Below are 25,349 nucleotides of genomic sequence, written 5' to 3'. Positions count from 1 at the left end.
CCCCGCTGAGCAGGGAGCCCGATGTGGGGCTCAATTCCAGGACCCTGGGATCATGACCTGAGCTGAAGGCAGATGCTTAACCATCTGAGCCACCCAGGCACCCCTCTTTTGCTCTTTTAAAAAGTGGGTTGTTTTCTTATTGTTGACTTTTGAGAGTTCTTTATGAATTCTGGGTACAAGTCTTTTTATCAGATACGTGATTTACAAATAATTTTTCCCATTCTGTGGCTTGTGTTTTTGTTACCTTAACAGTGTCTTTGGAAGACAAATGTTCTTATTTTTGATGATGTCTAATTTATCACTTTATCATTTCTTATTTTTTTAAAAAGATTTTATTTATTTATTTGACAGAGAGAGACACAGCGAGAGAGGGAACACAAGCAGGGGGAGTGGGAGAGGGAGAAGCAGGCTTCCAGCTAAGCAGGGAGCCCGATGCGGGCCTCGATCCCAGGACCCTGGGATCGTGACCTGAGCTGAAGGCAGATGCTGAACGACTGAGCCACCCAGGCGCTCCTCAGTTTATCATTTCTTTATTGGATCATGATTTTTCTGATGTATATGAGAAATCTCTGCCTAACCCAAAGTCCTATGTTTTCTTATGAAAGTTTAACAGTTTCAGGTTTTGCATTTGGGCCTATGAACCATTTTGAGTAAATTTTTATGTATTTTGTGAGGTTTGAGTTAGTCATATGCATAGCCAAATTTTCTGGCACCATTTGTTGAAAAGATTGTCCTTTCTTTAGTTGCCTTTATATATTTGCAAAAAAATAAAAGTATGATCTATGATTTACAGATATTTTCTCCCATTGATGGTTTTCTTTCTACTTTCTTGGTGCCTTTCAAAGAGCAAAAGTTTTTAATTTTGATGAAGTGTAATTTATTTATTTATTTTTTTGGTCATTTGTGCTTTTCGTGTCATAACTAAGAAGTCATTGCTTAATCCCAGGTCATGAAGATTTACTTTTATGTTTTCTTCTGAGTTTTATTGCTATAGCTCTTACATTGAAGTCTCTGATCCACTTTGAGTTAATTTTATATATGGTGTGAGGTAGGGGATCCAACTTCACTATTTTACATGTAGTTATCAAGTTATCCTAGCATCATTTGCTGAAAAGAATATTCTTTCTCCATTCAATTATCTTGGTACCGTTGTCAAATATCAACTAATCATAAATGGAAGGGTTTATTTCTGGACTCTCAACTTTATTCGATTGATCTGTATTTCTATCCTTATGCCAGTACTGCACTGTCTTAATTACTGTAGCTTTATAGTAAGTCTTGAGATTGAGTAGTAGGAGTCTTCCAACTGGTTCATCTTTTTCAAACTAATTTTGGCTATTCTAGTTATTTTGCTTTTTCATATAAATCATAGACTCAGCTTGTTAATATCTTTCTAAAACTCCTGCTTGGATTTTGATTATGATTGTGTTGCATCTATACATCAGTTTGGAGAGAATTGACATCTGAACAATATTGAATTTTCCAAATATGTGAATATGGTATACCTCTCCATTTATTCAGGTCTTTTCTTCTCTCTCATCAGTGTTTTATAGTATTCAGCGAACAGGTGTGTGTGTTTTTTGTTAGGTTTATACACAAATATTTCATAGCTTTGGTGATAATTTAAATGGTACTTTAAAAAATTTCATGTCAGATTATTTATTGCTTACATATAGAAATACAGTTGCTTTTCATATATTGAACTAGTATCCTGTGATCTTGTATTCTTGTATTTCTAAACTTGCTTATTAATTCTGGTAGCTGTTTTGCAGAATTTGGGGGGATTTTCTACACGTCATCTGCATGTAGGTGACAAAAAGACAGTTTTATTTTTTCCTTTCCAATCTGTATGCCTTTTATTTCGTTTTTCTTGTCTTATTGTGTAGTCTAGAACTTCCAGTACCATGCTGAATAAAAGAGAGGAAGGGGTCGACCTTGCTTTGTTCCTGGTCTTAACAGAAACATTCAGTCTTTCACTATTAAGTATGATGTTAGCTGTAGGTTTTTGTATATGCCATTGATCAGTTTGAGGAGTGTCTCTTCCATTCCTAATTTGTTGAATTTTTCTTTTTTAATCTTGCCTTGATGTTGAATTTTTTCATACACTTTTTCAGTAACTATTGAAATAACCATATGGTTTTTCTATTCAGTCTGTTAATATGGTGAATTACATTGATTTTTCAAAGTTGAACCAGCCTTCCATTCCTGGGATAAACCCCACTTGGCCATGTTGCATTATCATGATACGTTATCCTATCTGAGGGTAGCTCCTTATCTTTTCCTTCCCAGTTTTTCCTGTTTTTAGTCATCTGGCACCTTCCTCTCTTTTCAAAATATATCCCCTAACTAGAACATTCTCCAGCATTCCCTGAAGATTGCTCCTTCAGCCTTCACCTCCTCATCTCATTCTCTCTCCTCACCTCTCTCTCAGTGGGCCCCAGTGGCTTCCTGGAGGCTTGTCACATTGGTCACTCACATTGGTTACTACTGTAGGCCACAGTCTTTTTCTTTCTGAATCTTATCCCCCTGGTCTTTGGGGCTCTTCCTTCTGAGTCAGCTCTGCCTTGCCTGGCCCCCGGCCTCATGTAGGTCTTTGGGCTTCAGTGGCAGCCTCCTGACCTGTCTCGTACTCCCTACACTACTCCTGCCCCGATGAGTCTTCCTGAAGCTGTCTGCTCATCCTGCTGTTCTTTCCTTCAATAGTCCTTCATGCTCTTGTTGTATAAGGATTGTGCCAGGCCTCCGCAACCTGACATTCTAATGCCCCTTCAGTCTGGCTCTGGTCTGCCTTTGCAGCTCCATCTTCTCTGTGGACTTCCCCTCAGGATCATAGAGCCTGAGTTATTTATTCAGGGACCCTGAGTACCTCACAAACCTGAGTGTCATGGATACTCTTTCTGGGTATACCGTTTCCCATGCCTGCCAGACTTGCCAACTATGCGCCCAGCCACAGGGCCAGTGTGCCCTGGCCTGCCCAGGAGTTCTTCTCTTGCCTCCCCATGATTTCCTCCTCTCTCTCTTGGGTGGTGTGAGGCTGTTTCTGCTTCCTATTGCTGGTTCTCTGTCAGTCTTGACCCCTTATCTCTTCACCTGGATTGTAAGCTTGGTAGAGCAGGGGTTTTCTTTCCTTATGATGAGTAGGTTGTGTTTTTCTCTGCCATGTTTTTACATGAAATGACAATTCTGAGGTGGATGGGGTTGGAGTGAGGTTTGGGGGAGTTATGAGTCATCATTAGAGTTGGTGGAGCTGGTAATCTGAGTTTGACCTTTCCCTGGAGGCACATCCGGGAAGCATCTGGAAGGTATCCTGGAGGTGCTTGAGGGGAACTCACAGTGTCCTTTGGCCAGGAAACCAGAATTTATTGTGCAACCAAGGAGAGAGCAGGACTTTGGGATGGGAAAGACAAAGTCTCTTTCTGTTCATGGATTGGGACAGTCACGGTATATCCGTGTATATCCTATACAGGATATCTCCAGGGAAGCATGGCACCACATCCAGCATGGGGCCCACATGGCCTCCAGGCCTAGGCTGGCTGAGGACCCTGGGTGGAGGTCATACCGGGGTGGGGTAGGCCTTCAGGTGGAACGCAGACCTGATTCAGAGTCTCTAGGTTCCAGAGACAAAGAGGTCCCTGGAAGAAGAGTGTGGGGGGCTGTCTGCCAGGTTGCTGCCAGGTGCTGAAGTCTCAGAAGGCTTCAGGAGTTACAGCAGAAGGTGCCGGGGGTCAATCGGGGTTCCCTTCTGTCTTTGAGACTAAGAATTAAGTTTTGGGAGGGAGTGATGGAGTCCTAGAAACCTGAACATCTTTGCGTGGCTTCTGTTTTGTGTGGCCTGAGGCAAGGGCAGGACTGGCGTCAGTTTACCCAGATATCCCAGGAGCTGCACCTGCCAAGAAAAAGTTTGTCTCAACAGCTCCTTGGCCAGGATATGAAATGTGCCGTGTAAACTTGCTTTTGTGGAGTGTGTAGTGTTGTGTTCTGTTTTCCCTTAGCTTTTCAGTAAATACTCCTTTCCAAAGAGTTCCAGCCTTGTCCCTGCGACCTGAGACGCAGTAGTATTTTTCCACACACACATCTCTGTCGACAAGGAGAAGGGCGTGAGTGCAGAGCAGAGGGCGACGGTGGCTACTCACCAGCTGGTATGCCGGACTTGTCAGGGGGCTTCAGTGCTGGTGCAGAGAAGGAATGGAAGTCCAGGAAGAGGAGCAGGGACCCGCTGTTGACACTGACCCCTGCTGGCCAGGGACCTTATCCTTCTCTCAGCCCTCAGGGGACTCGGCACAGTGCTGGCTATCTCATGGGTAGCCAGCAACTGCTTGCTTCTTTGCAGTTGATCCTGGGGAATAGTAAGCTAATACAAAAATAATCATCTCAGGCTTCTCTGCAAAAGGGAGAAGTCCGATGCTGGACTCTATCACACTTTCAAAAAATGAAATCCCGTGACCCTTATGGAACCTTCCTTGCCATGCCCCTGCCATCCCAACGCGTACACAGCTCCCTCACAGCCTCACCAGTATGCCGAACGTTTTCGTCTCTGGGGCCATGGGCATGCACAGTATGATTATTCAGAGACTCAGTTCCGTAGGGCCACAACCTGTCACAGACCTGCCAAGCTCTGGCCTTTGAGGCCGTCAGAGAGACTGACCTATTATGCTTGGCTACTCCCTGTGGCCAGCGAGGGGCGGGTGTCCCTGGCATTGGTTTGCTTGCAGGTGGGTGTATGTGTGTTAACCTGGGGGCTGGGGGCTCCAGGGGCCAGGGTTGGGGCTCTAGTGACTGGTGCCCACTCCGGGCCTGAGCTCCGTGTCTTCATCTGTCCCTCTGCAGCTTGTCTCCAATGTCCTCATTTTCTCCTGCACCAACATCGTGGGTGTCTGCACCCACTACCCAGCTGAGGTCTCCCAGAGACAGGCCTTCCAGGAGACCCGGGAGTGCATCCAGGCACGACTCCACTCACAACGGGAGAACCAGCAACAGGTGAGTGGCCCTCCTGCCCTTGCGTGGCTACAGGGAGCGGAGGCTCCAGATTTGCCTCAGCCCAGCTGCCGGCCACCCCACCAACTGTGCTCCTTGTAGCTGCCCAGCCCCACCTCCCTGGGCAGGGACCCAGCCAGAAGGGAATGTTTTCCCTGGAGGGAGCCTAGCATTTCTGGCTCTGTGGAAATGCTCTATGGAGACTTTGGAGAAAGCTCTACCCCAGCGCTTGCCTACTGCCTCCTCAGTGTTCACCTGTGGGCTCAAACAAGCCAAACAAGCCAAACAACCCAGACCCTGGGCAGCAGGGAGGGCCCTCCAGCCTCCCCCCTCCCCCCTCCCCCCTCCCCAGTGCTGATGAGTTGGGAGTGGCGAGAGCTTCAGCATTCCCATCTGGGATTAAGGTGCTCCCCAGGAGAGAGGAGAAGAGGTAGAGCTGTCAGCCCCTGGGACACCCTCACTAGGCACTTGCCCTGTGCCGAGTTCTGGGGTTTGGTTGGTTCAGAGAAAGGCTGATGGTCCTGTCTCACCCTAAACCTCACTCTCAGAGAACGTTTGGGCGGGGAAGTAAGCTGGTTCACAGGGGCCCCAGACTCGGAGGGTTTCTCGCAGGGAGCACTGGGGCAGGAGGAGCTGCCCCCGTGTGCTCTCGTGGGCCGGGGCAGGGCAAGGACGGAGGGCTGTGTCAGGGTTCCCTCCCTGGCTGCCCGGCATCCTGTTTGGGGTTCAGGACCATTGTGCCCTCTCCTGCGTGTGAACCAGATGGGGTCTGGGGCCTCTGGGACAGGCTGGAGCTGAATAGCTCACAGATAGGAGCCCCAGAGATGGGGCTGTGTGACCCCAAGGAGACTGTGGACAGGTCAGTAGGGTGACGGGGCCCCTACTCGACTTGGACTAGGTGTGGCTCTTAGAGATGAAGTTACTCCAAAAAAGGTTCTCCTCTCTTCTTACGTTCACGTCTACCCAACAAACATGAGTGGAGTCCTGCTGCCTTTGAGCTTGGGGACAAGGAAGACAAAGGCCTAGCCAGCACTAGTCCCCTGCACCCTCCTCGCTTGTCCAGAGTGCATGCTGTGGACACCTCAAGGGCACAGCGGTCTGGCCACAGTGTGAGAGGGTCTCTGACTCCATCTGGATGCCTCCTGAGGAGTTACATGACACGGGCTGGCCATGTCGGCGTGGCTGGGCAAGGGGGTGAGGCTCTTCAGTGTCTCTCCAGCACCGCACACCCCCTCCCAGCCCAGTCGCCGCCTGGCCTGTCCCTGCTTCCTGCCCAGCGCTGTTGCTGTGGCCCTTGTGTCTGGCCAGGTCCCCAGCTCATGCGGTCCAGTCGGAGGCCTGGCTTGCCCTAGGCATTCTTTTGGCCCTGTCTGAACTCCTGGTCTCGCTCTTGAGCGAACCCCATGCTCAGTGGTGTCCCCGAGTCTTCCCACTGTCTTTCTGACAAGCTTGGCGCCCTTCTGCACCCTACCCTAAGCCCCTCTGTGCCTCAGGAGCCCCCTCTCTTGTCCCAGTTCAGGCCCTGGCATCTCTCGCCGGAGATCAGCGTACCGTCCTTCCCTTTTTGTGTCAGGGAGTGTCCCCTGTCACTCCTGGGCCTTGTTCCTTCTCCAGTAAAATGCTTATTTTACAGCTCATTACAGTTTACTTGCACTGGCCTGGACAGGCTGGACATTCCAGCAAACCCACAGGGATTTCGGGGAGAAAATCCATTTGCTTTACCATGTTCTGAGCCAAGATAGCAGGGAGGGGAGATGTGCTTCCTGGAGAAAGGCTCCCAGTAGCTCTTGGGCCTCCCTCGCCCTATGCAGAAGGTGCTGCTCTTGGGTCTTTGGGCGGGGGAGCGGGGTGGGGGCACTCCGAGGTGCCCCCTGCTGGTGGGACTCAGAACTGTTCTCCAGCCATCCACACCCACACCTCTGACCCTCAGCCCCAGAAGTGGTTATGAATACGGGCCAACGGTTATGAATACGGCTCTCATGGATATCACCGTATATAGTGCACTTGCCCCCAGCTGTGCTGTGTTTCCACAGAATTGTTTTTTAGTTTGCGTTTCTGTCACCAAGAACTGCTTACTGAGAGTTCAGTAAATAGCCACGGAAGGCCATGTCCACCGATGCTCAGGGAGACCAAGCTAACCCGCAGAGAGCACCTTCAGTGGGTTAGCAGTGTTTTCCAGGCCCGAGGCTGTCAGCTGTGGAGCTGAGCATGACACAGCTCCGTCCGTGGGGGTGTCTCACTGCATGCACTACAGGGAGACCCTGTTAACAGACCACGACGCGCCGAGAAATCAAGGACTCGGAAGGAAGGCCCTGAGTGGTGAGGGGATGCCACCGCCAGAGCCAGGACCCTACCCCCCCCAGAACCTTCAGGGGGGAGCCCTGAAGGAGGGTTCCGGCAGTATGTGAGGATGGTGCTTCTAGCTGGGGAGCTTGTGTGTGAAGGCAAGGAAACACTGCCAGGAGCTTGGGAAGTGTCCCATGGTTCACTGTATCTGGAACAGAGCTCAGGGTGTGCTGGGTGCAGGGGGGGGTGGCCAGACTGTGGAAATCTTGAGGCCAGGCTGGGCTTGTGGGCTGGTTCTGGAAGCTTCGGGAAGCATAGGAGGGTTTTAGGCAGGGCAGCGATGGGGTCAGGTGTATGTTTTAGAAAGATCACTCACTGGCTTGCAGTGTGGAAGGTGGATCAGAGACAGCAGGCTGGGACACAGAAGCCGCTGCAGGGACTGCGCTGGTCACTGGATGGGACCTGGAGGAGGCCCAGACCTGGGAGAACCAGAGGTTGGGGTGGTAGAAGGGCTTCGGAAGGATAAGGTTGGCAGCCAGGCCCGGGTTGGCAGGAGCAGGCCAGGCATGGGAAGGGGGCGGGTAGAATGGGGTTGTCATGCAAAATAAAGAGGCATGGGCTCACTGGGTCCAGAAGAATGCACATTTGATGTGGCTGGTGGAACCCAGGGAAGCTTTGGTGGCTTTGAGTCGGGGAGTGTCATGACAAGGGCAATGTACTGGAGAGACTGGGGCCATACAGGGGGCCAGAATCCCACAGTCAGGTGAGAACTTTGTCCAGGCAGCGGAGGTGGACAAGGAACAGGGAGGACGAGATTCCACACCCCCGGGACTGGGTCAGAGCTGGACAGGGCCTGGCGCCAGGGGACAGGGGTGAATCTCAGAGGGGAGGTTCCAAAGAGTAAAAGCAGTTACGTGGGTGGGGTGTTGACCTCGTGACCAGGAGAAGGGGGGTGACGTGGGCCAAAGCAGGGAACTTGAAGAGCCACTGGGGAATGGAAACCTGGGAAGGTGAGCAGGGCTTGGGGTGTGGTGTCAAGGTGGCAGTGGCCAGTCATCCAGGGGGCAGCTGGAGACTCAGGAGCCTGGAGTAGGAGGTGACGGGCAGAGGTGCTGGCGGGAACCACGCTCATAGGGGCGAGAGTGAGCGGAAAGAGGAGAGAGGTGGGGATGTGCTGTGTGGCGCGCAGGAGGAGGGAGAGAAACCAGAAAGATACAGGAGCAGAGTCTTACGGCCCCCCAGGTGATGGCCCGGCATCTAGCAGGCGAGAGAAGGGAGAATGAGGAGGCCTGGGCCAGCCAGGGCGAAGCCACCCCAGGTGGGAGAAGTCTGTGAGCCAGCCCGGCAGAGCGCCTGGTGTGGGTGGTGGGCTGTCAGGGCACAGGGCAAGGTCGCCCATTCCTGAAGCAGCTGGACCTCTTGCAGCAGGCTGGCCCAGGGGGAGAAGGCGGAAGGGAGGGAAGGTCGGGGTCCTCCCCTCCACAGCGTGGCCCTGGACCCTCTCCTTGCTTCTCTCCCACCTCCTCTTCAACAGGTCTTCGCTTCTCTCGGGTTCTCAGAGTCCGTGTGCTTTCCCTCTCTCCGGGCTCCTGTCCCCTACATGGAAATGGAGCACCCCCAACCTCATCCTTCTGGTCCCCATGAAGCCCTCCCTGACCACCCCATTCTCTCCAGCCGAGGCCAGGCACCCCTGCGCAGTGCCCCGTCATACCCCGTACCCCCACGAGACTGGGAGCTTTGTGGAGGAGAAACCTTGCCTGTCCCACAGTTGTAACTTGGGGCCCCCAGCATGATGCCCAGAACATGGCAGGTGCTCAGTACATGTGTGGTGACTAATTGAGTGAATCTCACGTAATGCTCTCAACAGCTCTACCACTGTTTAAAGAGGAGGACGCTGAGGCTCAGACAGGTTCAGTCATTTGCCCGCGGTCACACATGGTCTCAGGTGACATCCAGGATTCCAGGGGGCTCAGTACTATAGGTTCACCAGGCGTGCTCTTCCCCAAGACAGACAACCCAGGTGGTCTCCCAGGAAGAAGGGTTCAAGTAGCCCTGGGGGCATGATGCTAGTCCCACCCTCACATAAGTGTTAGCTCCTCAAATTTCAGGCCAGCCTGTGGGGTTCCCCAGGGCCCTGTAGGTGGGGGGCCCAGGTGCGGAGGAGTCGGCCTGGGGAGGGAAGGGGATCGCCAGGCAGGTGGAGGGAGCTGTGATGAAAGTGTGTGCTTCTCTCCCCAGGAGCGGCTCCTGCTGTCTGTCCTCCCCCGTCATGTTGCCATGGAGATGAAAGCAGACATCAATGCCAAGCAGGAGGATATGATGTTCCATAAGATTTACATCCAGAAACATGACAACGTGAGGTAGGAGTGAGGCTGGGGGGCGAGGGCAGGGCGAGAGGACTGATCCCCCAGGGAGACGACAACCCCACCCCGTGCTCCCCTCCCAAGGGAGCACAGCCCGACAGGGTGGCCTGTGGCTTTGGGGTAGGTGTTGTCTGGGGCACCCCGGCCGCATGGCACCCTCGAGGTTGGTGAAGTGAATTATTATCGAGGGATGGGAGGGGAGGCCCCAGGGAGAAGCTAGAGAAGGAAGGAGGAGAAAGGAGAAAGCAATAGCACCAGCTGTCGGGGAAACTCCTAGCCTAGCAAGGGAGATAGAAAGCAGACTGGGGAGTCACATGTCGCTATCATCATCTCAGTCTTCATCATCATCTAGCAGCTTCCATGCCTTCTCCGCCAGTGTGTGCCAGGCACTGTACTAGGCATTGCCTACCTTGTTGTCAATCCTCCTGACCACACTGCAGTGTGGGCACCCTTATCAGCATCCCTTGTTTAGAGACTGAGCTCAGAATGGCTAAGACCCGCCCCCCAGGGTCACTCAGCCAGGAGCGGTAAAGCTGGGGTGCATCCTGGTCGGCTTGCCCCAAAGCCCATGCCCCTTTTACTGCACATTTGCCGTTTCTCTAGACAGAAGCTGCTGACAGCAGGGACGTGCAAACAGATGTAGCCTAATAGAGTGCAAAATCTGCTTAGGAGCTCCATGGGGACATGGAGCGATGCAGTGGCCTTCATCCAGCATGGCTCCCGGAGAGCCCAGTAATCCTCGCATATGCCCCGAAAGGGAGAGGCTGTGTCTGCCTTCGAGAGAATGACTTTCTCCCTGGGCAGGTTTTCCTAGGACCCACAAATCTTCTAAGGCCAGTGGAGAGGGAACCCTTTGGAAGCTTGGGCTGAATTTTCATAAAGCGATTAAATGGAATAATATAAATTGTGGTGCATGCACGTACATGCACACACTAACATACATCCACTCAAGGCAAGGCTGAAGGCCGTGGGGGTGGGGAGGGAGGGCACTGTGTTTTCTTGTAGAAACCGTCAGAATTTAGGCAGAATTGCCCAGTCCCCAAGTGTGCCCCGGAATCCAAGACTGTTGGTTCTGCCCATGTGTCCTGTCCAAAATAGACTCTAAGCCTTTGGGAGAAAAAGGTTACTGAACAACACTTTTGTCCTCAGTTTTTGGGGTACCCCATCCCCCTGAAGCCCACGCATGCTCCACTGTCAGGCAGGGAGAGTGTCGCCGCTGCCGCCGGCCGAGCCCCCGTGCCTGCCCAGGAGCCGAGCCGAGCTCAGAGAGGGAAGCAGGGCCCGGGACTGGGTAGGTCGCGCTGATGTGTTGGTTCCCAAATTCTCACACCCGTCTCTGCCCCCACGAGGTGGAATAATCGCTCACAACAATAGTTATGCTCATATAGTGCCTTCTTTGACCCACCGCTATTCTGAATACTTTCATAAGTTCACTGAGTCCTCAGAATACATGTAAGAGGTCGGTAGTACTATTATCTCCATTTTACAGGAAACTGAGGCACAGAGATTAATTTGTCTAAGATCCTAGAGCTGGTTAAGTGGGACAGCTGCCCTCAGAAAGCTTTTTGGTATCAGAGTTGTTACTTAGTCTTACTAGCCCTTTTTTATATGCCCAGGAGAATGGAGTGTATGTGAAGAATTGTGGGAAGGAGTCTCGGGGAGCCCCCAAGCCAAGGGGAGACTCTGAAGAGAGGGAGGAGAGAGGTTTGGCTTCTAGAGAGAAAGAGAGAGAGACAGACACTGTGGACCCACCAGGGGACTTTCCTGTCTGATAGCCACCCCTGAAATCTGGGGGACTCTAGGACATGCAAAGAAATAGCCTTCCCTGTTAGACCACATCCCAGAGGCCCAAAACTCAGGTGCGAGCCAAGTGGTTCCAACACGTATGAACGCCTGAGCTCCCCCTTTCCGGGATTTTCTCTCTCGGCCCTGTCTTCACCGCCTCGCCGGCCCTGGTGTTGTTCCAAACACAGCATGGACAAAAGGTGCTTTCCTTGATTGTTCTCAGCTCAGTAGAGCTTCTGGTGGACTCCACTAAAGCATGAAGTCGAACACAAAGGGCATGCAGAAAATTCACAGCTCAGAAACAGTTTGGCACGCAAGGCATAGGTTCTCAGCCTGGCTGGGCTAACACATCTGGCCACCTGTGCATCTTTGCCCGGCACCTCTCACCCCTCCGTCTCCTGCCCCTCCATTGCTTTAGGCCCCCAGCCCTCCAGCAAGGGAGTTTGATCAGAGGGGCTGACTCAGGCCTCTTCGGCTACCACAAGGAGTGACCCGCTCTTGGGGTGATGTCCCTTCACCCTTCCACTCCCACAGAGGCTGTGACTTTGGGTAACTAAAAGAACAGTACCTTAATCACAGAGTGGCCCAAATGTCCATGTGGCAAGAACTAGAGTCCCAGCCACAAGGGGGGTATTTCTGTTTTCAGATGTGCTATAAGATCAATGGCAGCTGTCAAAGAGATAAAAGGAGAGAAAAATCAAGATGTTACCCTTTTCATAGAGACAGACATAATTCTGACTCTGAAATCACCAGGCTGGTGGTGGCTGGCACACATCAGAGGCCAGCCACAAGCAATCATATGCAAATAGCCTGCGGGGGCCCGGTCCTTGTTCTTTTAGCAGCCCTGGCTGCAGATCTTGATGGAAACACATTGCAGGCTTAGTCTCCTGTTTGGGTTGAACCTTTGACTCGGGTGACTGAGTAGTAGGTGGAGGGGTGGCATCATGGTATAGAGATGCACTCTGGGTCCGGGCTCGTGGTGCAGTGATTAGGCCTGGGGCCCAGGGTTAGGCAGCCCCCATGTCAGCCGGGCTCTGCTGTCCCCTGGCCACGTGAGCAGGGCAAGTGATCGGCCCTGATACTCTGAACCTCAGTGTCCTCCTCTACCTGAGAGGATGGGAAGAATACGTACTTAGCAGAGTTGCAAAGAGCGGATGAAAACATGTGAGGGAAGCGCTTAGCATGGTGTCTGGCACTGGCCACGTGTTCCGTAATTGGGAGCAGTGATTATCGTTGTTACTGCTATCATTGTGATGATTATCACACTCCTATCAACAAAGCAAGGCCTGGGGATTCTCTAGCTGGAGAGTGGAAGGGCGATGAGTCACATTTGTCAATTCTCTGCGGAGTTATAATATTTAAAGAGGGTGATGACATGCTGCTCTCTAGCCCCCTCCGAGGGCAAGGTCACAAGAAAAATAAATCAACCCTGCGGTGTGACAGACTGGGCCTGGATCTGCAGAAGGGGAAGAGACTAATGGGTGGGGAGAGTTTGGCCGGGGCAGGGAGGGGTGACAGCAGACCCCCACTGTTCTCTGTGGCCTCACCCTCTCCTGGCCCCCAACAGAAGAGTTGCCCCCTGGGACCCGCCAGGAGCCTGTCGGATGCTGTGGTGCTGAGCCACCGCTGGCAATGCACTGAGGTGGGCCAGAGGCCCAGGAACCCTTGGAGACCCCCCTGGGGCTCCCAGCCTCTCCTGTCTGACACATAGTGACAGATGGAGATGTTTTAGCCCTTCTGGCTGGACGGGTTAGCTGGGGCCTGGGGCCTGTGGCTGGGGTGTCAGGCCTGTGGCTTGAGGGCCCTCCTGCCTGTCCTCTCCCCCCAGATACCTGCCGCTCCTGCAGCCGGCAGTGTGAGGGCCAGAGGGGGGGCTGTGCTGTCCCCATTCCTGGGACAAAGGCCTCCAGCACATGCCAGCAGAGGCAGCTCTGCCTGGGAGGAGGGACACTGAGGTTGGAAGAAGGGGGCAGCCCTAGAGGGACATAGCATATCCCCATGGGTACAGTAAACATACAGATGCTGCCAGAACCCAGCTGCCACCAGGTGACCCTTGCCGAGATGTCACCCTTGTGGAGTAAGATGAGTATCTGTGTTGAGCAGCCTGGGTCACACTCCTCTCTACCCTTTACTAGCTATGGGAACTCGGGCAAGTCACCTAACCTGAGCCTCACATTCCTCATCTGTAACATGGGAATAGTGGTGTCCCCTGGCTCATCCATTCAGTGGATGTTTTCATCTGCTTCCAACTGGTGGGACACTTAGCTATAGAGGCAGGGATTGCAATGGGAATTAAGAGGGACACTGTCTCTGATATTGGGAAGCTCACTTTCTGTACAGGAAGACCTAGAGTAAACCGTGGATCAATTAGTAAGTTGGGAATGTATCACATGAGGGATGCGGGTAGGACTTTGCATTCTTAAGGGTGTCTATAGATATTACAAAACTTACCACTCAGTTATTCTGTTATGATAAAAGCCACAAAGGAACAGAGCCCATAAGAGGGGCCCTAGGACTCACTCCTTGCGGGGGTGCTGGGAGGGTAGATGAGGTAGAGTATGGAGGGCCCCTGCCAGGCCCCCCACCCGAGAGGTAGCTGCAGACTCTTTCCCCTCTAGAGGTGGAGCAGGGTACGAGGTAAGGGTCAAAGTCAGGTAACCAATACCCCAAAGGTTTCAGGGGGCAGGGGACATCTGAGCCTGAGAGGGTCCATACTGAGTGAGACAGCTCGATGCCTGAATGACCTGTCCTCATGCTAGAGCCCTTAGCTCTTAAAGGTTGTAGATTGTGGGGAGAGCCAGAGAGCCAACTCCTCCAGGGGGTGCTGGTCCTCACCTGGCCCCCTCTGTTTGGACCCTGGGAGGAGTTCATGATAGAGTGCGGGGGGTCTTGGCTCATTGGCTCAAATCACAGCCTCATTCTCAGGGGCCTGGCCGAAGAGCTGCTAACCCAGGGGTGGAAATGAGGTAACAGCCATCCCTGTACAGTGGGGGTCTGGTGGGGCCTGGGGAGGGTTCCCTCTCCTCCCTCCTTCCCTCTCCTTTCCCTTCTCTCCCCGACCTCTCCCGAACCTCCCCCTTTTAAGGTTATCATCTCCTCTCCCGTCTCCGTCAAGGACTTGGCTGTGTTCCCCAGGTCGTTCTGGTGTCTGGCTCAGCTGAGGCATGGCTCTGAATTATAATGGCCTCGCAACAGCGTCCTCGATGCTCAGATACCTGCGGGTGGATTGTGCACCCTGTGGGCAGAGAGGAAAAATGTTTACCTCCAGTCGTATTCCTGGCAACCGACCACATAAGGGATGGTCCATAAACCTAGCATTCCTGTCTCCAACTTGATATTAAGAAAAGTATTCTGAGCTCTATGCTATACCAATTATAGACACAAGTGGCCTTTATATTATTATCTCAGTCATTCTACATTTATTGTGCTGCCACTCTTTGCCAGGTATGACTAGGACTAGATAGAAAAGAGTCTGTGCTTGCGCCCAAGGGACTGTGCAGCCCTCAGCAGTGAGGTCGGGCCGGGCCCGGTGCCTTGGGAACCTCATAACCCAGCTGGTCCCCCTGGGGAAGCCACTGGGGGTGGGGCTTTGCTCTTTAATGAACTAACTAACTCACTATCTTACTGGTTGTAAAATATACATAGTATAAAATTGGCTATTTTAACCTTTCATATTATTGTGCAACCACCACCCCCATCCATCTCCAGAACTTTTTCTCATCTTGCGAAACCGAAATTCTGTACCCATTAAACAACAGCTCGCCATTCCTCTCCTCCCCCGACCCCTGGCGACCGCCATTCCACGTTGTGCCTGTGAATTTGACTATTCCAGGTACCTCATGTAAGTGGAATCACGCAGTACTTGTTCTTAAGCCTTCCAGGGCTTATTTCACTCAGCACAATGTACCCAAGGTTCGCCCATGTTGTAGCGTGGGCTGGGATTTCCTTCCTTTTTCAGACTGAATAGTACTCCATGGTGTGTGTATGGCTCATCTTGTTTATCCATTCACCTGCGGATGGACACTTGGGTGGCCACCACCTTTGGCTGTTGTGAATGATGCTGCTGTGAACATGGGTGTGTAAATCCCTCCTTGAGTCCCTGCTTTCAGTTCTTTCCATAAATGTGTAGAAGTGAAATTGCTACATTGTATGGCATATAAACCTAGTTTTTAATTTTTTAAGGAAGCCCACAGTGTTTTCCATAGCAACTCGCCTTTTTGCCTTTCCACCAACCATGCATGCGGTTTAGTTTCTTCACTTCCTTGCGTGGAGGTGGGTCTTCACAAGAGACCTGAGTTTGTCCTTGGACACCAAATGGGGATCAGTGGGGAATGGAGCCAGCAGCCAGCTAGGACTCATTATTTTAGCACTTTGGACTCAAAATTGGGGGCCCTGGGGTAGATGGGAAGAGAGAGAAGTTAGGGTGAAGAGACACTGACCTGTTGAACGTGTCAGGCTATGCCTTTGAAATTCTGATCCTAATAAGAATTCAGAATAAGAAGGATTATCCTGGGTTGGGTAAGTCAGAAAAGACATCACGAAGATAGAAGGGCTAAAATCAGATCCTAGAAGAATGTAATTAGTTTTCAACCTTTTTTATCCTACAAAGGATGTGTATTCTTTATAGAAAAGTAGGAGCTAACAGGGGCACCTTGGTGGCTCAGTTGTTAAGCTCTGCCTTCGGCTCAGGTCATGATCCCAGAGTCCTGGGATCGAGCCCCGCATCAGGCTCCTTGCTCCGCGGGAAGCCTGCTTCTCCCTCTCCCTCTGCCCCTCCCCCTGCTTGTGTGCTCTCTCTCCCTGTCCCTCAAATGAATAAATAAAATATTTTTAAAAAAATTAGGAGCTAACAATACAGAGAAGACAACAGAAAGCACCACGTACTTATCACTGAGAGGTCACTGACTATTGCTTGGTCTCGGTACGGTCCTGTCCCCCCTTCTTGGGCTTCCCCTTTGGGCTGCGTTTCCCCAGCTCTTGTAAGGCTTTGTAAGCATAAAGTCTGTAAGTGTGAAGGGAGGTCCGTCGTCTGGGTGGTGCGAGTAGGATTTGGTGGGCAGAAACAAGATCAGGGGATCAGGGGTTGGAATGGGGCCTACAGGAGGCCCCGAGGCTGACAACAGGGATTCTAGGACATATGTTGACCCTAGACCCGCTGGACCCAATCGTGACAGTGAAGCCGGTTGCAGGGCCCTTCCACATTCTGAAGGAAGGTGGCCCGTTGCCATGAGAGTGGAGAGGGCATGGCTGTCCAGGGTAGAATCCGTATTTACATGCAGCGTGTTCAGCATTCTGTCATTGGCCTTTGCCTCTCCCAGCCTGTCCCTCAGAACGTTCTCTGGCTGTTCCTTGTCCATACGCCCTGCTCTAATTGTTTCACAACCCCGCTTGGAAAATGCCCAGTCATATGGTGTCCGCTGTCAGCCAGATATTGGTATGAGCAACCTGACTGCGCTGTTCACCTAGCACTATGACCCCCTGCTCCTCCTTTATCCTACGAGGGGCCTGAACCCAAGACTCTCCCCAGCTTGTATGGTTTGGAGCAAATGGGGGGCACGCTGCAGGGGGTAGACTCTTCCTCTCTGGCCGGGGCCTCCCCAGGCTATGCTGCTGGGGGCCTCCAGGGCACTTCCAGCCCTGCTTCCCTAAGACCTTCAGCTCCCGCTAGGCTCCCTGAGACCTTGCCATACTCCCTTCCTGCCCCTGCCCAATGACCTCGGTCTCTCCAGCCGCACCTACCCCCCTCCCCCGCCCCTCCTGGGCCCGCCTCGACAGACAGTTTGCCTCTCAGCATTTCTTGAGTCCCCTGTGTGTGCAGTGCCCAGAAGTGCAGGTCCGAGGAGCCGTGCCTTGGCGCTGCCTTCACGCAGGCGCAAAGCGTGAGGAGAATTCGGCGTCTGGGTGTCCCCCGTGCTGCTGGATGTGGCTTCTGTTCAGGAGCAGGGTCAGACTCCAGCATCTTCGTTGGGTCACAGCCCCGGTTGGTACGAGAGGGAGCAACGGTGAGGAAATGCGCTTCCCCAGAAATGCGCGTGGAGAAGCTGGGCTGAGCTGCGGCAGAGCCCCGAAAGGCCTGTTGCGGTAATTGGGCTGAATCGGCGCCTGCGTGCTCTCGCCTGAGGAGGAGAAGCGGGGGATGGCGGGCGGTTAGGCTGGAGAGCCGGCCCGGCGTCTGCACGCCCCCACGAGGGCCCCATCGCGGTGCCAAGATGAGCTCTCACGTGGGAGCTGATGGATGACTGAAGACCTCACTGCATGTCTGGGCCCGGCGTGGTTGGAAAATGGCCTTCAGGATCACCCCAGAGCCAATCAGGAAACCTTGGCCGGGGGAACAGACAGTGTGCAGTTGGGTAAACCTCAAAAACAGAGGAGCTCCCGGAGTGACCGCCGCCGAGCAAAATCCTCCCCCTGCGGCAATATCAGAGGAGTGTGACTTCACCTGTGACAGGAGGTGGGGGGAATGTGGAGGTGGCCGAATTTCCATAAATGTGTAGGAGAGGCTGCAGGGGTTCAGAGGTGGGGCTTCAGAGACCCTGTCCAAACCCTGGCACGACATAGCAACTTGCTCTGAGCCCTGCTCTGAGCCACTCCTCTCCAGCTGGCTGGCTGCCCCGGTTCACCACCAGCTCGTCCGCCAGGAGCTCGTCCTCCCTGACTCCTCAGCAGCTGTTGAAAACCCCAGGAGGGGCCACGAGGAGTAGATCCCAGCAGGTTGGAGGGAGGCTCTGGCTTTCTCAGCCACCCAGCGGCCCTTCACACACCAGCGTTGTTTCCCACGCCTGCTGGCATGGACCAGGAAGCTGCTCATGGCCTCTGTAACCGTTCTGCTGTCTGTCCTGTGAACGCTGCTGGCCCCAGGCCCTGGGCCCCACAGGCTCCTGTCTCAGGTGACTTAGCTTGGGACCCCAAGAGGCCCCATGGGGTCGAAGGAAGAGCTGCTAGAGTGACTGGTCTTGCCTCTTGCTTGCTTTGAAAGTATGAATATTCTCTTCCATTCAACAAATACACATTAGGCACTGCTCCTGGTTTGAACTGTGTCCCCTTAAAAGATATGTTGAAGTCCTGCCCCCTGGTCCTTGTGAATGTGGAAATAGGGTCTTTGCAGATGGAATCAGGTTAAGATGCTGGAATAGGGTGGGCCCCTAATCCAATATAAGTGGTGCCCTCATAAGAAGAGGAAAATGCTGTATAAAGACCCAGATACACGGGGACCACACCGCGTGAGGTCAGAAGCCGAGACTGGAGTAACACAGCTGCAACGCGGGAATGCCAAGGGTGGACAGCCACCACCAGCAACTAGGGAGCGGCCAGGAAGGCTTCTGCCCAGAGTGTCAGAGGCAGGATGGCCCTGCCGACACCTGGATTTCAGACCTCGAGCCTCCAGGACTGTGAGAGAATACATTTCTGTGGCTCTAAGCCACCCTGTCTATAGCGCTTTGCTGTGGCCGCCCTGGGAAGCTAATAGAGGCGGCTCCTGTGGCCTGGGGGGGCGGGGGGGCGGATAGGGCAGAGGGCACGTGGATGTGACTGTCCTCGGTCAGTCACCCGGTGGCACATTTTATTGAACAGTTACTCCGTGTGCCAGACATTGTGCTGGTAGCTGGGACGTAGCAGTGAATGGAATAGGCCACAACCCCTCCCTCAAGGACTTTACTTTCCAGCGGGAAGAAATCAACAGCAGCAGAAGGGTAACACAAACAACAGCAGGACTCCCGTACGGAGCGGAACGCGCAATGGAGAAGACCATGCAGGGAAGGCAGGCCGACATGGGAGGGGCTGTAGATTCAAATAGGGTGATAGAAGTCTCCTTGAGGTGACATTTAAGCGAGTGCAGTGGTTCTCAACCCCGGCTGCATATCAGAACCACCAGGGAAGCTGAAAATAAAACAAAACTGGGCAAGTGCACGCAATCAATAGCAGAGCCCTACCTCAGACTAATTAAGCCGGAATCTCTGGGCGTGGGGCTCTGGGACCACTCTTATAAATGCTCTGGGTATTTCCAACAGACCCCAAGTCTAAGAACCACTGGTCTAGCGGGACAAAAGCAGCTGTGGGGGAAAGTGTCCTAAGGCCCAGCGAGGTCCCCTGTGGAGAAGGAGAATGATGGCAGGCCTACCCACAGGCAGCCATGGCCGAGAGAGGTGGGCCCTCCTGACTGGCTAGGTGAGCTCAGCAGGTGTGGGGTCACAGCTCAGTGAGGTCACAGCTGCTGAGTGTGCCCCCTCTCGATGGAGTCCCAGACTCTCCCCCCCGCCCCGGCCCCTGCTCCACACTCGTGTGTCTCCTTCCTCCCCCTCTTTCTCCTCAGCCCGGTGCCATGGGTTACTGGACCCAGTAGTCATCCTGCCCAGCTGGGTTCAGGGATTTCGGGGTCTCACCAGCCCCCAAAGCCAGGCTTCCGCTGTGTAACTTTGGACTTAGCATAGAATAGCCGCTGGGCCTGATATCTGCTGGCTTTGCATTAGAGATACTGACTCTAGCTGAAGGAATCTTTCTTAACTCTGGAGCCGTGGATTTTGACCCCAACCTGAACTAGCTTTGGTTTCCTGAGAGTTAAAGAAGAATTTCCAGAACAACTATATGGTGGTGCTTTTACATACACTGGGGGAGAACTTTCTCTTGTTCCTAAGTGGAGTGGGCCAGTTGCCTGCAAGACTGACAGGCGGAGAGGTGGCAGGTGGGTGGGGAGGGGGCTGCACCTAGTTAGTTCGGGAGCTGAGATCAGCATCTGGGGCGTGGCAGCCTCCCCTCACCTGCTCTTCTAACCCAGCATGCAGACGCCATGCAGTCCCCTCGGGCGGGGTGCTGAGCCCGTCTGCCCAGTCAGACCCCAGGCATCAATGGAGGTCTGATGGAGACTCCTGACTGCTTTGCATCTTTGCGCCCCTGCCCGCCGAGGTGCCCACTCAGGAGAAGTTTGTCTTCTTTCCTGAGTCCTGTGGCCTGCCGGGGCAACATCTCTCCTCTCCACTCCTCCTTCTCCTCCTCCTCCTCCTCCTCAGCTTTTCTTCTTTCCCCTCATTTGGCTTGTCTGTTTGCACCTTCCCTTGTGTGAGCTGGCAGGCAGCTACTGAGTGTGCCCTCTCTTGATGGAGTCCTGGTGGCCCATACGTGCCCTTCCACCTCTCTCTGCCCCGTTTACAATGCCAGACCCCTGCATTATGCTTGTATTCACTTAAGATGGCTCTGGGGCCACCAGCTTAATATTTATTGGGTCAACTCCTGGGCCATGAAGCCAGGTTGCCCGTGTGGCCTTGGGCACATGATGTGTCTTCTCTGTGCCTCCGTTTTCTCCCCTGTAAAAGGAGGATTCTGACCTCACAGGGTGGTCGTGATGTTTAGGTGAATTCATACACATAAAGGGCTCAGGACAGTGTCCAACTGTTTTAAAAGGCAGGTTTTATTATTATCCAGGTATGCAAAGGCCAGTAGGTGAGGAGACAACTGCCATTGAAAATATCCTTTGTTACTCATCCCGGGGGAGGGAACCTGCCATACCGTGGGGCCCCGTGGGGAAGCACCGCTCTGGTGGGTCAGGAGGCAGAGGGAGAGGGGTTCGAGGATGAGAACCTTTACTGGGGTTTCTGCTGGAAGGAGTGGGTGAGGCAAAGTAAGCCGGCTTGGGATGGGCTTGAATCGTTTCAGCAGGCTCTGGGGGGTAGGGACTGTCCCGAGTCTGGTACCGGTCCCTGGGGTGATTGGGGCAGGGGATTCGTGGCCTGAGTGTGAGAGCCTAGCTGGGCTGTGGGGCTCTGGACCCTAAGGCAAGCTCTTGACTAACTCTAAGACCCAGCCAGCCTGGGGCCAGCAGGTTCCCCAGGGTCAGTAAGGCCCCAGGTGTCAAACATCAGAAGAGAAAGACAGGATTAATGCACCAGTACACATTTTCCAGATAAAATGACAAACTATGTTTAGTTCTACATTCCTAATTTAAAAAAGGAAGACTATCTGGAGCCTCAGGAGCCTTGTGGAATAGTGGGAAGAACACGGGCCTTGGAGAAGGAGCCCACCATGCTGCCGTCTGCAGCTTCTTCTCTGAGGCTCAGCCGCCCCGCCTGTGAGAAGGAGATGCGAGGCTTCGCTGCAGGGCTGCCTGGAGCACTCAGCGAGAAGACAGTCTGGAAGCCCCCAGCCCTGAGCCAGGCTACCAGGAGCCTCTCCGTACATGAGAGTTACTACTTTTTTGTGTCCATTTAAAGAAAAAAACTCCAGGGGCCCTTCCACACTCCAGCCCTGGGGCCTCACCTCTAGCGGTGTGTTGTGAAAGAAAAGGAAGACGGTTTCAGTCTCCGGAACACAAGCCACAGAGACGGACCGAAGATCCACAGTGCATAGTGTGGGCACCAGCTGCTCTGTTTACCTACGTGCCTGGGGATGAGGTTGACGTTGCTGGCAGGGACAACTCAGAGGCTTCCAGACATGCTTGCTGGCTGGGTCTTTCTCTCTCTCTCCTCCCTGAGCCTCTTTAGTCTGTCCCTTCTAGAGCCTCCCTAGGGATGGAGGGCTTGGGTCCGAAACTTATCTATGGGGCTGGGAAGTAAGACCTTTGTATGGTTGCCACTGGGGCCTGAAACACTTTCCAAGCCCATGAATCAAAGGCTGCAACTACCTTGAGGGGGCTGCTCAGGAGTCAAACAGGGCAGGCCCAAGAGGGGACAGAAATGGGGGGTACAGGCCCCTGTCTTTGATAACTCAGGCCGGTGCACATTCCCAGGCCTCATGTGCCTCTCTGTGTGCCCCCCCCCCACCCCCGCCGCCATCCCCATCCTGGGCGGGAGTGAAGGCACAGTGAGAGCACAGAAGGCGTCTCCCGGCCAGATGGTGAGGCCAGCATCTTTGACTCTCCAGTGCCAGAGCCCCTTTATGCCCTCCCCAGCAGCCATTTGGAGCACCCCCTCCCCAGGACTCTTGCTGGCCAGCAGCCCTCCTAAGGCTCAGGGTGGTGACCTTCCTCCACCTGTCTCCCCAGCATCCTGTTTGCTGACATCGAGGGCTTCACCAGCCTGGCATCCCAGTGCACTGCCCAGGAGCTGGTCATGACCCTCAACGAGCTCTTTGCCCGCTTCGACAAGCTGGCCGCGGTGAGTCACCCTCCCTACCATCCTCGGCACCCAGGGCTCCGTCTGGGCCACCCAAGAGTGCTGCGGCCAAGGCCCCGTGAGCCCCAGGGATGGGCCCTGGGCCGGCCTGTGCCCTGCTGGGCAGAGGGGCTGCACGTGCTGTGGCTGTGTGTCCTCACACCGCACGCAGTTGGACGTGTTTTTATGCTGTCGTTGCTCACGAGGGAGCAAGCGAGGGAGCCCTCCACCTGAGGAAGGGCATGGGAAGGCCTGCAGGTGACGCTGCCCTGGCCCCTGAGGAATTTCGGTTCGGTGGGGCAGCTTTGGTGCCCATAGAGCCACTTTCTTGATGAGCTGGGCCAGAGTGGTAAGAGAATGAGTCTGAGTCCCAGCTGGTCTGCGCAGCTGTGCACAACCCCCCAGAGGCTTCCAGAACGAGGACTCTGCACTGTTTGCACAAATTGGAAGTAGCATCCCAGGGTGTGGAGTGGTAGATGACACATTTACCCATTCGGTCCCTGTTTATACTGTCATCCTCGCCAGCTTTCGTGTCTTTGAGTGATGTCTTGGGCCTTTGTCGGGTCATTACATGTCAGGGGCTGCTCACTGCAATGTCCACTGACAGGCAGACACGTTCCCTTTGGCCCTCACAGGACATCAGATCATTGATGAGAGGCTGGCGCCGGTCAGAGGTGGTGCCAGGGCCTCCAAGGGCATTAGATGGCGGGTCGCACACCTGCCAGCAGCCCCTTTTTATCACTGACCATGAGTGAGGGGAGTTGGTGTATGCTAGGCCCTCGGGCATTGGATGGGCCTTAAATGAGAATCCAGGCCACGCGGACACTTGAGTCCCAGTGTTGTACTTTGTGAAGTAACTTCTGGGGGCCAGACTTGGAGAGCTGAGAATCAGTGACTAGTGACATCCCAACCCAGTCCTGGTCCTGGCTCAGTTGTGACCTGCTGGGTGACCCCGGCTGTGCCCGTTCCTCTCCTCAGGCGCAGCAGTGGGCAGGCACCTCAGCTCTGGTGGGGGGGGGGTGGTCTTAGCGCTCACATGCTTTCTGGTTAGCAGCACGCTGTTTGGTCAAAGTCTCAGACAGGCTGAGGGGCAGACGAGCTTTGGTTAAGCCTCATTCCTGCTTCAGTCTTTTTGTAAAAGAAGGAGAATCAGAGAACTGTTCGTAGAGCCTTAGGCCAAGAGTCAGAGCGTTCTCCAGGGCCTGGGAGTGGAACCAGGGACATTGACTCTCATCTTGGGCCTTCCTCGAATTGATAAGTCTGCCCTATTTGCTCCCACATCGGACCAACTGCATGCTTCTTGGGTCTCAGCAGTGACCATAAAAGCGAGGTCCTGAGCCTGGGGAGGCTGGAATGCCTGAGGGCTGCTCAGCCTGTCCTCCATTCTCCCCCCTTGGCTCCTGATAAGCCCGTCCTGGGGCCAGCCAGGGCCATGCATCTGCTGGTGCTGGATCTGTGCTCACTGCCCTAAAAGGCAAGTTATTCCAGGCACGGGGTGAATCTGTTTGCTTCCCGTTTCTTTCCCTCCCACTTCTCTTTCATACTATTTTTAATTTTTAAAATTACTTTGCTTTCCAGGAGAACCACTGTTTACGTATTAAGATCCTGGGGGATTGTTATTACTGTGTCTCTGGGCTGCCGGAAGCGAGGGCTGACCACGCCCACTGCTGCGTGGAGATGGGCATGGACATGATTGAGGCCATCTCGTAAGTGCCCGTCTCGGAGGGGACCGTCCCACAGCCTGAGTACCTGACATTGGAGGGTTGATTTGTACCTCTCGGCTTGGAGCCTTCTCCTGGGCAACTTCAACCTGCAGCAGCCGGGAAGCTTTTCCCAGAGGAACGTGTCCTGTAGGAAGGGAGAGCTTTGCAGACTCCAGGGCAGTAGGAGGTGTGGCCCCACCTCTGCAGGGGAGGAGAACAAGCTGGCCGTCACGCTGTGCCCTATGCATTGCTCCCTCACCTCTCAGGTCCCACGGCCACCCAGCCAGGTGTAGAGCCCATGGGCCCCATTTCTTCCCCGGCGAGAAAGGTTGGACGCACGAAGGTTAAACGTCTCCCTAGGGTAATACAGCACAGCAGGTGGATGCAAATACAGGTGTCCCCATGTAAGAAAATCCATCCTTCGTGGGAGCAATAGCAAAAAGGATCTTTGGCCAATTCTTGGTCACTGCTGGCCAGAGAAGGGGCCACGATTATTAAAAGATGTGGGGATAATCCCAGCTTAGGCTCAGTAACTGAGCTTCAGAAGTAGCCTGGGCAGGGGCAAAGGAAGAGCCGCAGCAGACAAGGGCAGAGGGCAGAGTGGCTGTCCAGGAAGGCGGCCAGCTCCATTGGGTTTGGCGGAGCTCCTTTGGGCAGTGCTTGCTGAGTGCCCCTGCATGCCTGGGCTAGCTAGTGCCTCGAGCCCTTGCCTGGAAGCATGGAGTCTGTTGAGCGAGAGGCTGGGACTCCTGCTGCTGTGACACCAGGCATGCGGAGCAGACAGCACCAGGTGAGAGAGGCAGACTGAGATGGGGGTGGGGGGCAGGAGGGGACATTTGTTTCCATTGGGAGGACCAAGAGAGGCTTCATGCAGGACGTGGCCCTGGCGTTAAGCCAGAAAGTTATTATCAACCTAAGGTTGAGATATCATCAATTTAAGCAAGGGGCCCAAGGCACTGTGGATGGAAGGCACATTCCAGCAGGGGTGTCCCGGGACAAGAGAAATGATGAATGACGTAACTCTTCCCTGTGTCGGGTGTCAGCCTCTCAGCCGCTGGCTGAGTGGGCCTGTCCCAGGGTATCGGAGAGCATGCCGGTCCCCGAAGAGTACGCCAAGCACCAGCACCCTCTTCTGCATACCCCGTGCCTCACGCGCATAC

At 53.8% G+C, this 25,349-nt stretch overlaps 1 protein-coding gene across 1 annotated transcript in view; it reads left to right on the top strand.

Annotated features, from left to right (window-relative positions):
* Window positions 1-25,349, top strand: part of ADCY5 (adenylate cyclase 5) — a 149,822-nt gene that overhangs the window by 82,628 nt on the left and 41,845 nt on the right. The window contains exons 2-5 of the mRNA XM_028091306.2: window positions 4,828-4,977; window positions 9,499-9,620; window positions 22,378-22,489; window positions 24,065-24,192. Coding sequence (XP_027947107.1) covers window positions 4,828-4,977; window positions 9,499-9,620; window positions 22,378-22,489; window positions 24,065-24,192 — 512 coding nt within the window. The remainder of the gene's footprint in view (window positions 1-4,827; window positions 4,978-9,498; window positions 9,621-22,377; window positions 22,490-24,064; window positions 24,193-25,349) is intronic.

The sequence above is a fragment of the Eumetopias jubatus genome, unplaced genomic scaffold, assembly GCF_037043125.1.
Source record: "Eumetopias jubatus isolate StellerSeaLion01/CBP00866 unplaced genomic scaffold, mEumJub1_p1.0 scaffold_1, whole genome shotgun sequence".
In the NCBI taxonomy this organism is placed as follows: domain Eukaryota; kingdom Metazoa; phylum Chordata; class Mammalia; order Carnivora; family Otariidae; genus Eumetopias; species Eumetopias jubatus.
The sequence above is the reverse complement of the archived record's forward strand: the minus strand, read 5'-3'. Positions and strand labels throughout refer to the sequence as shown.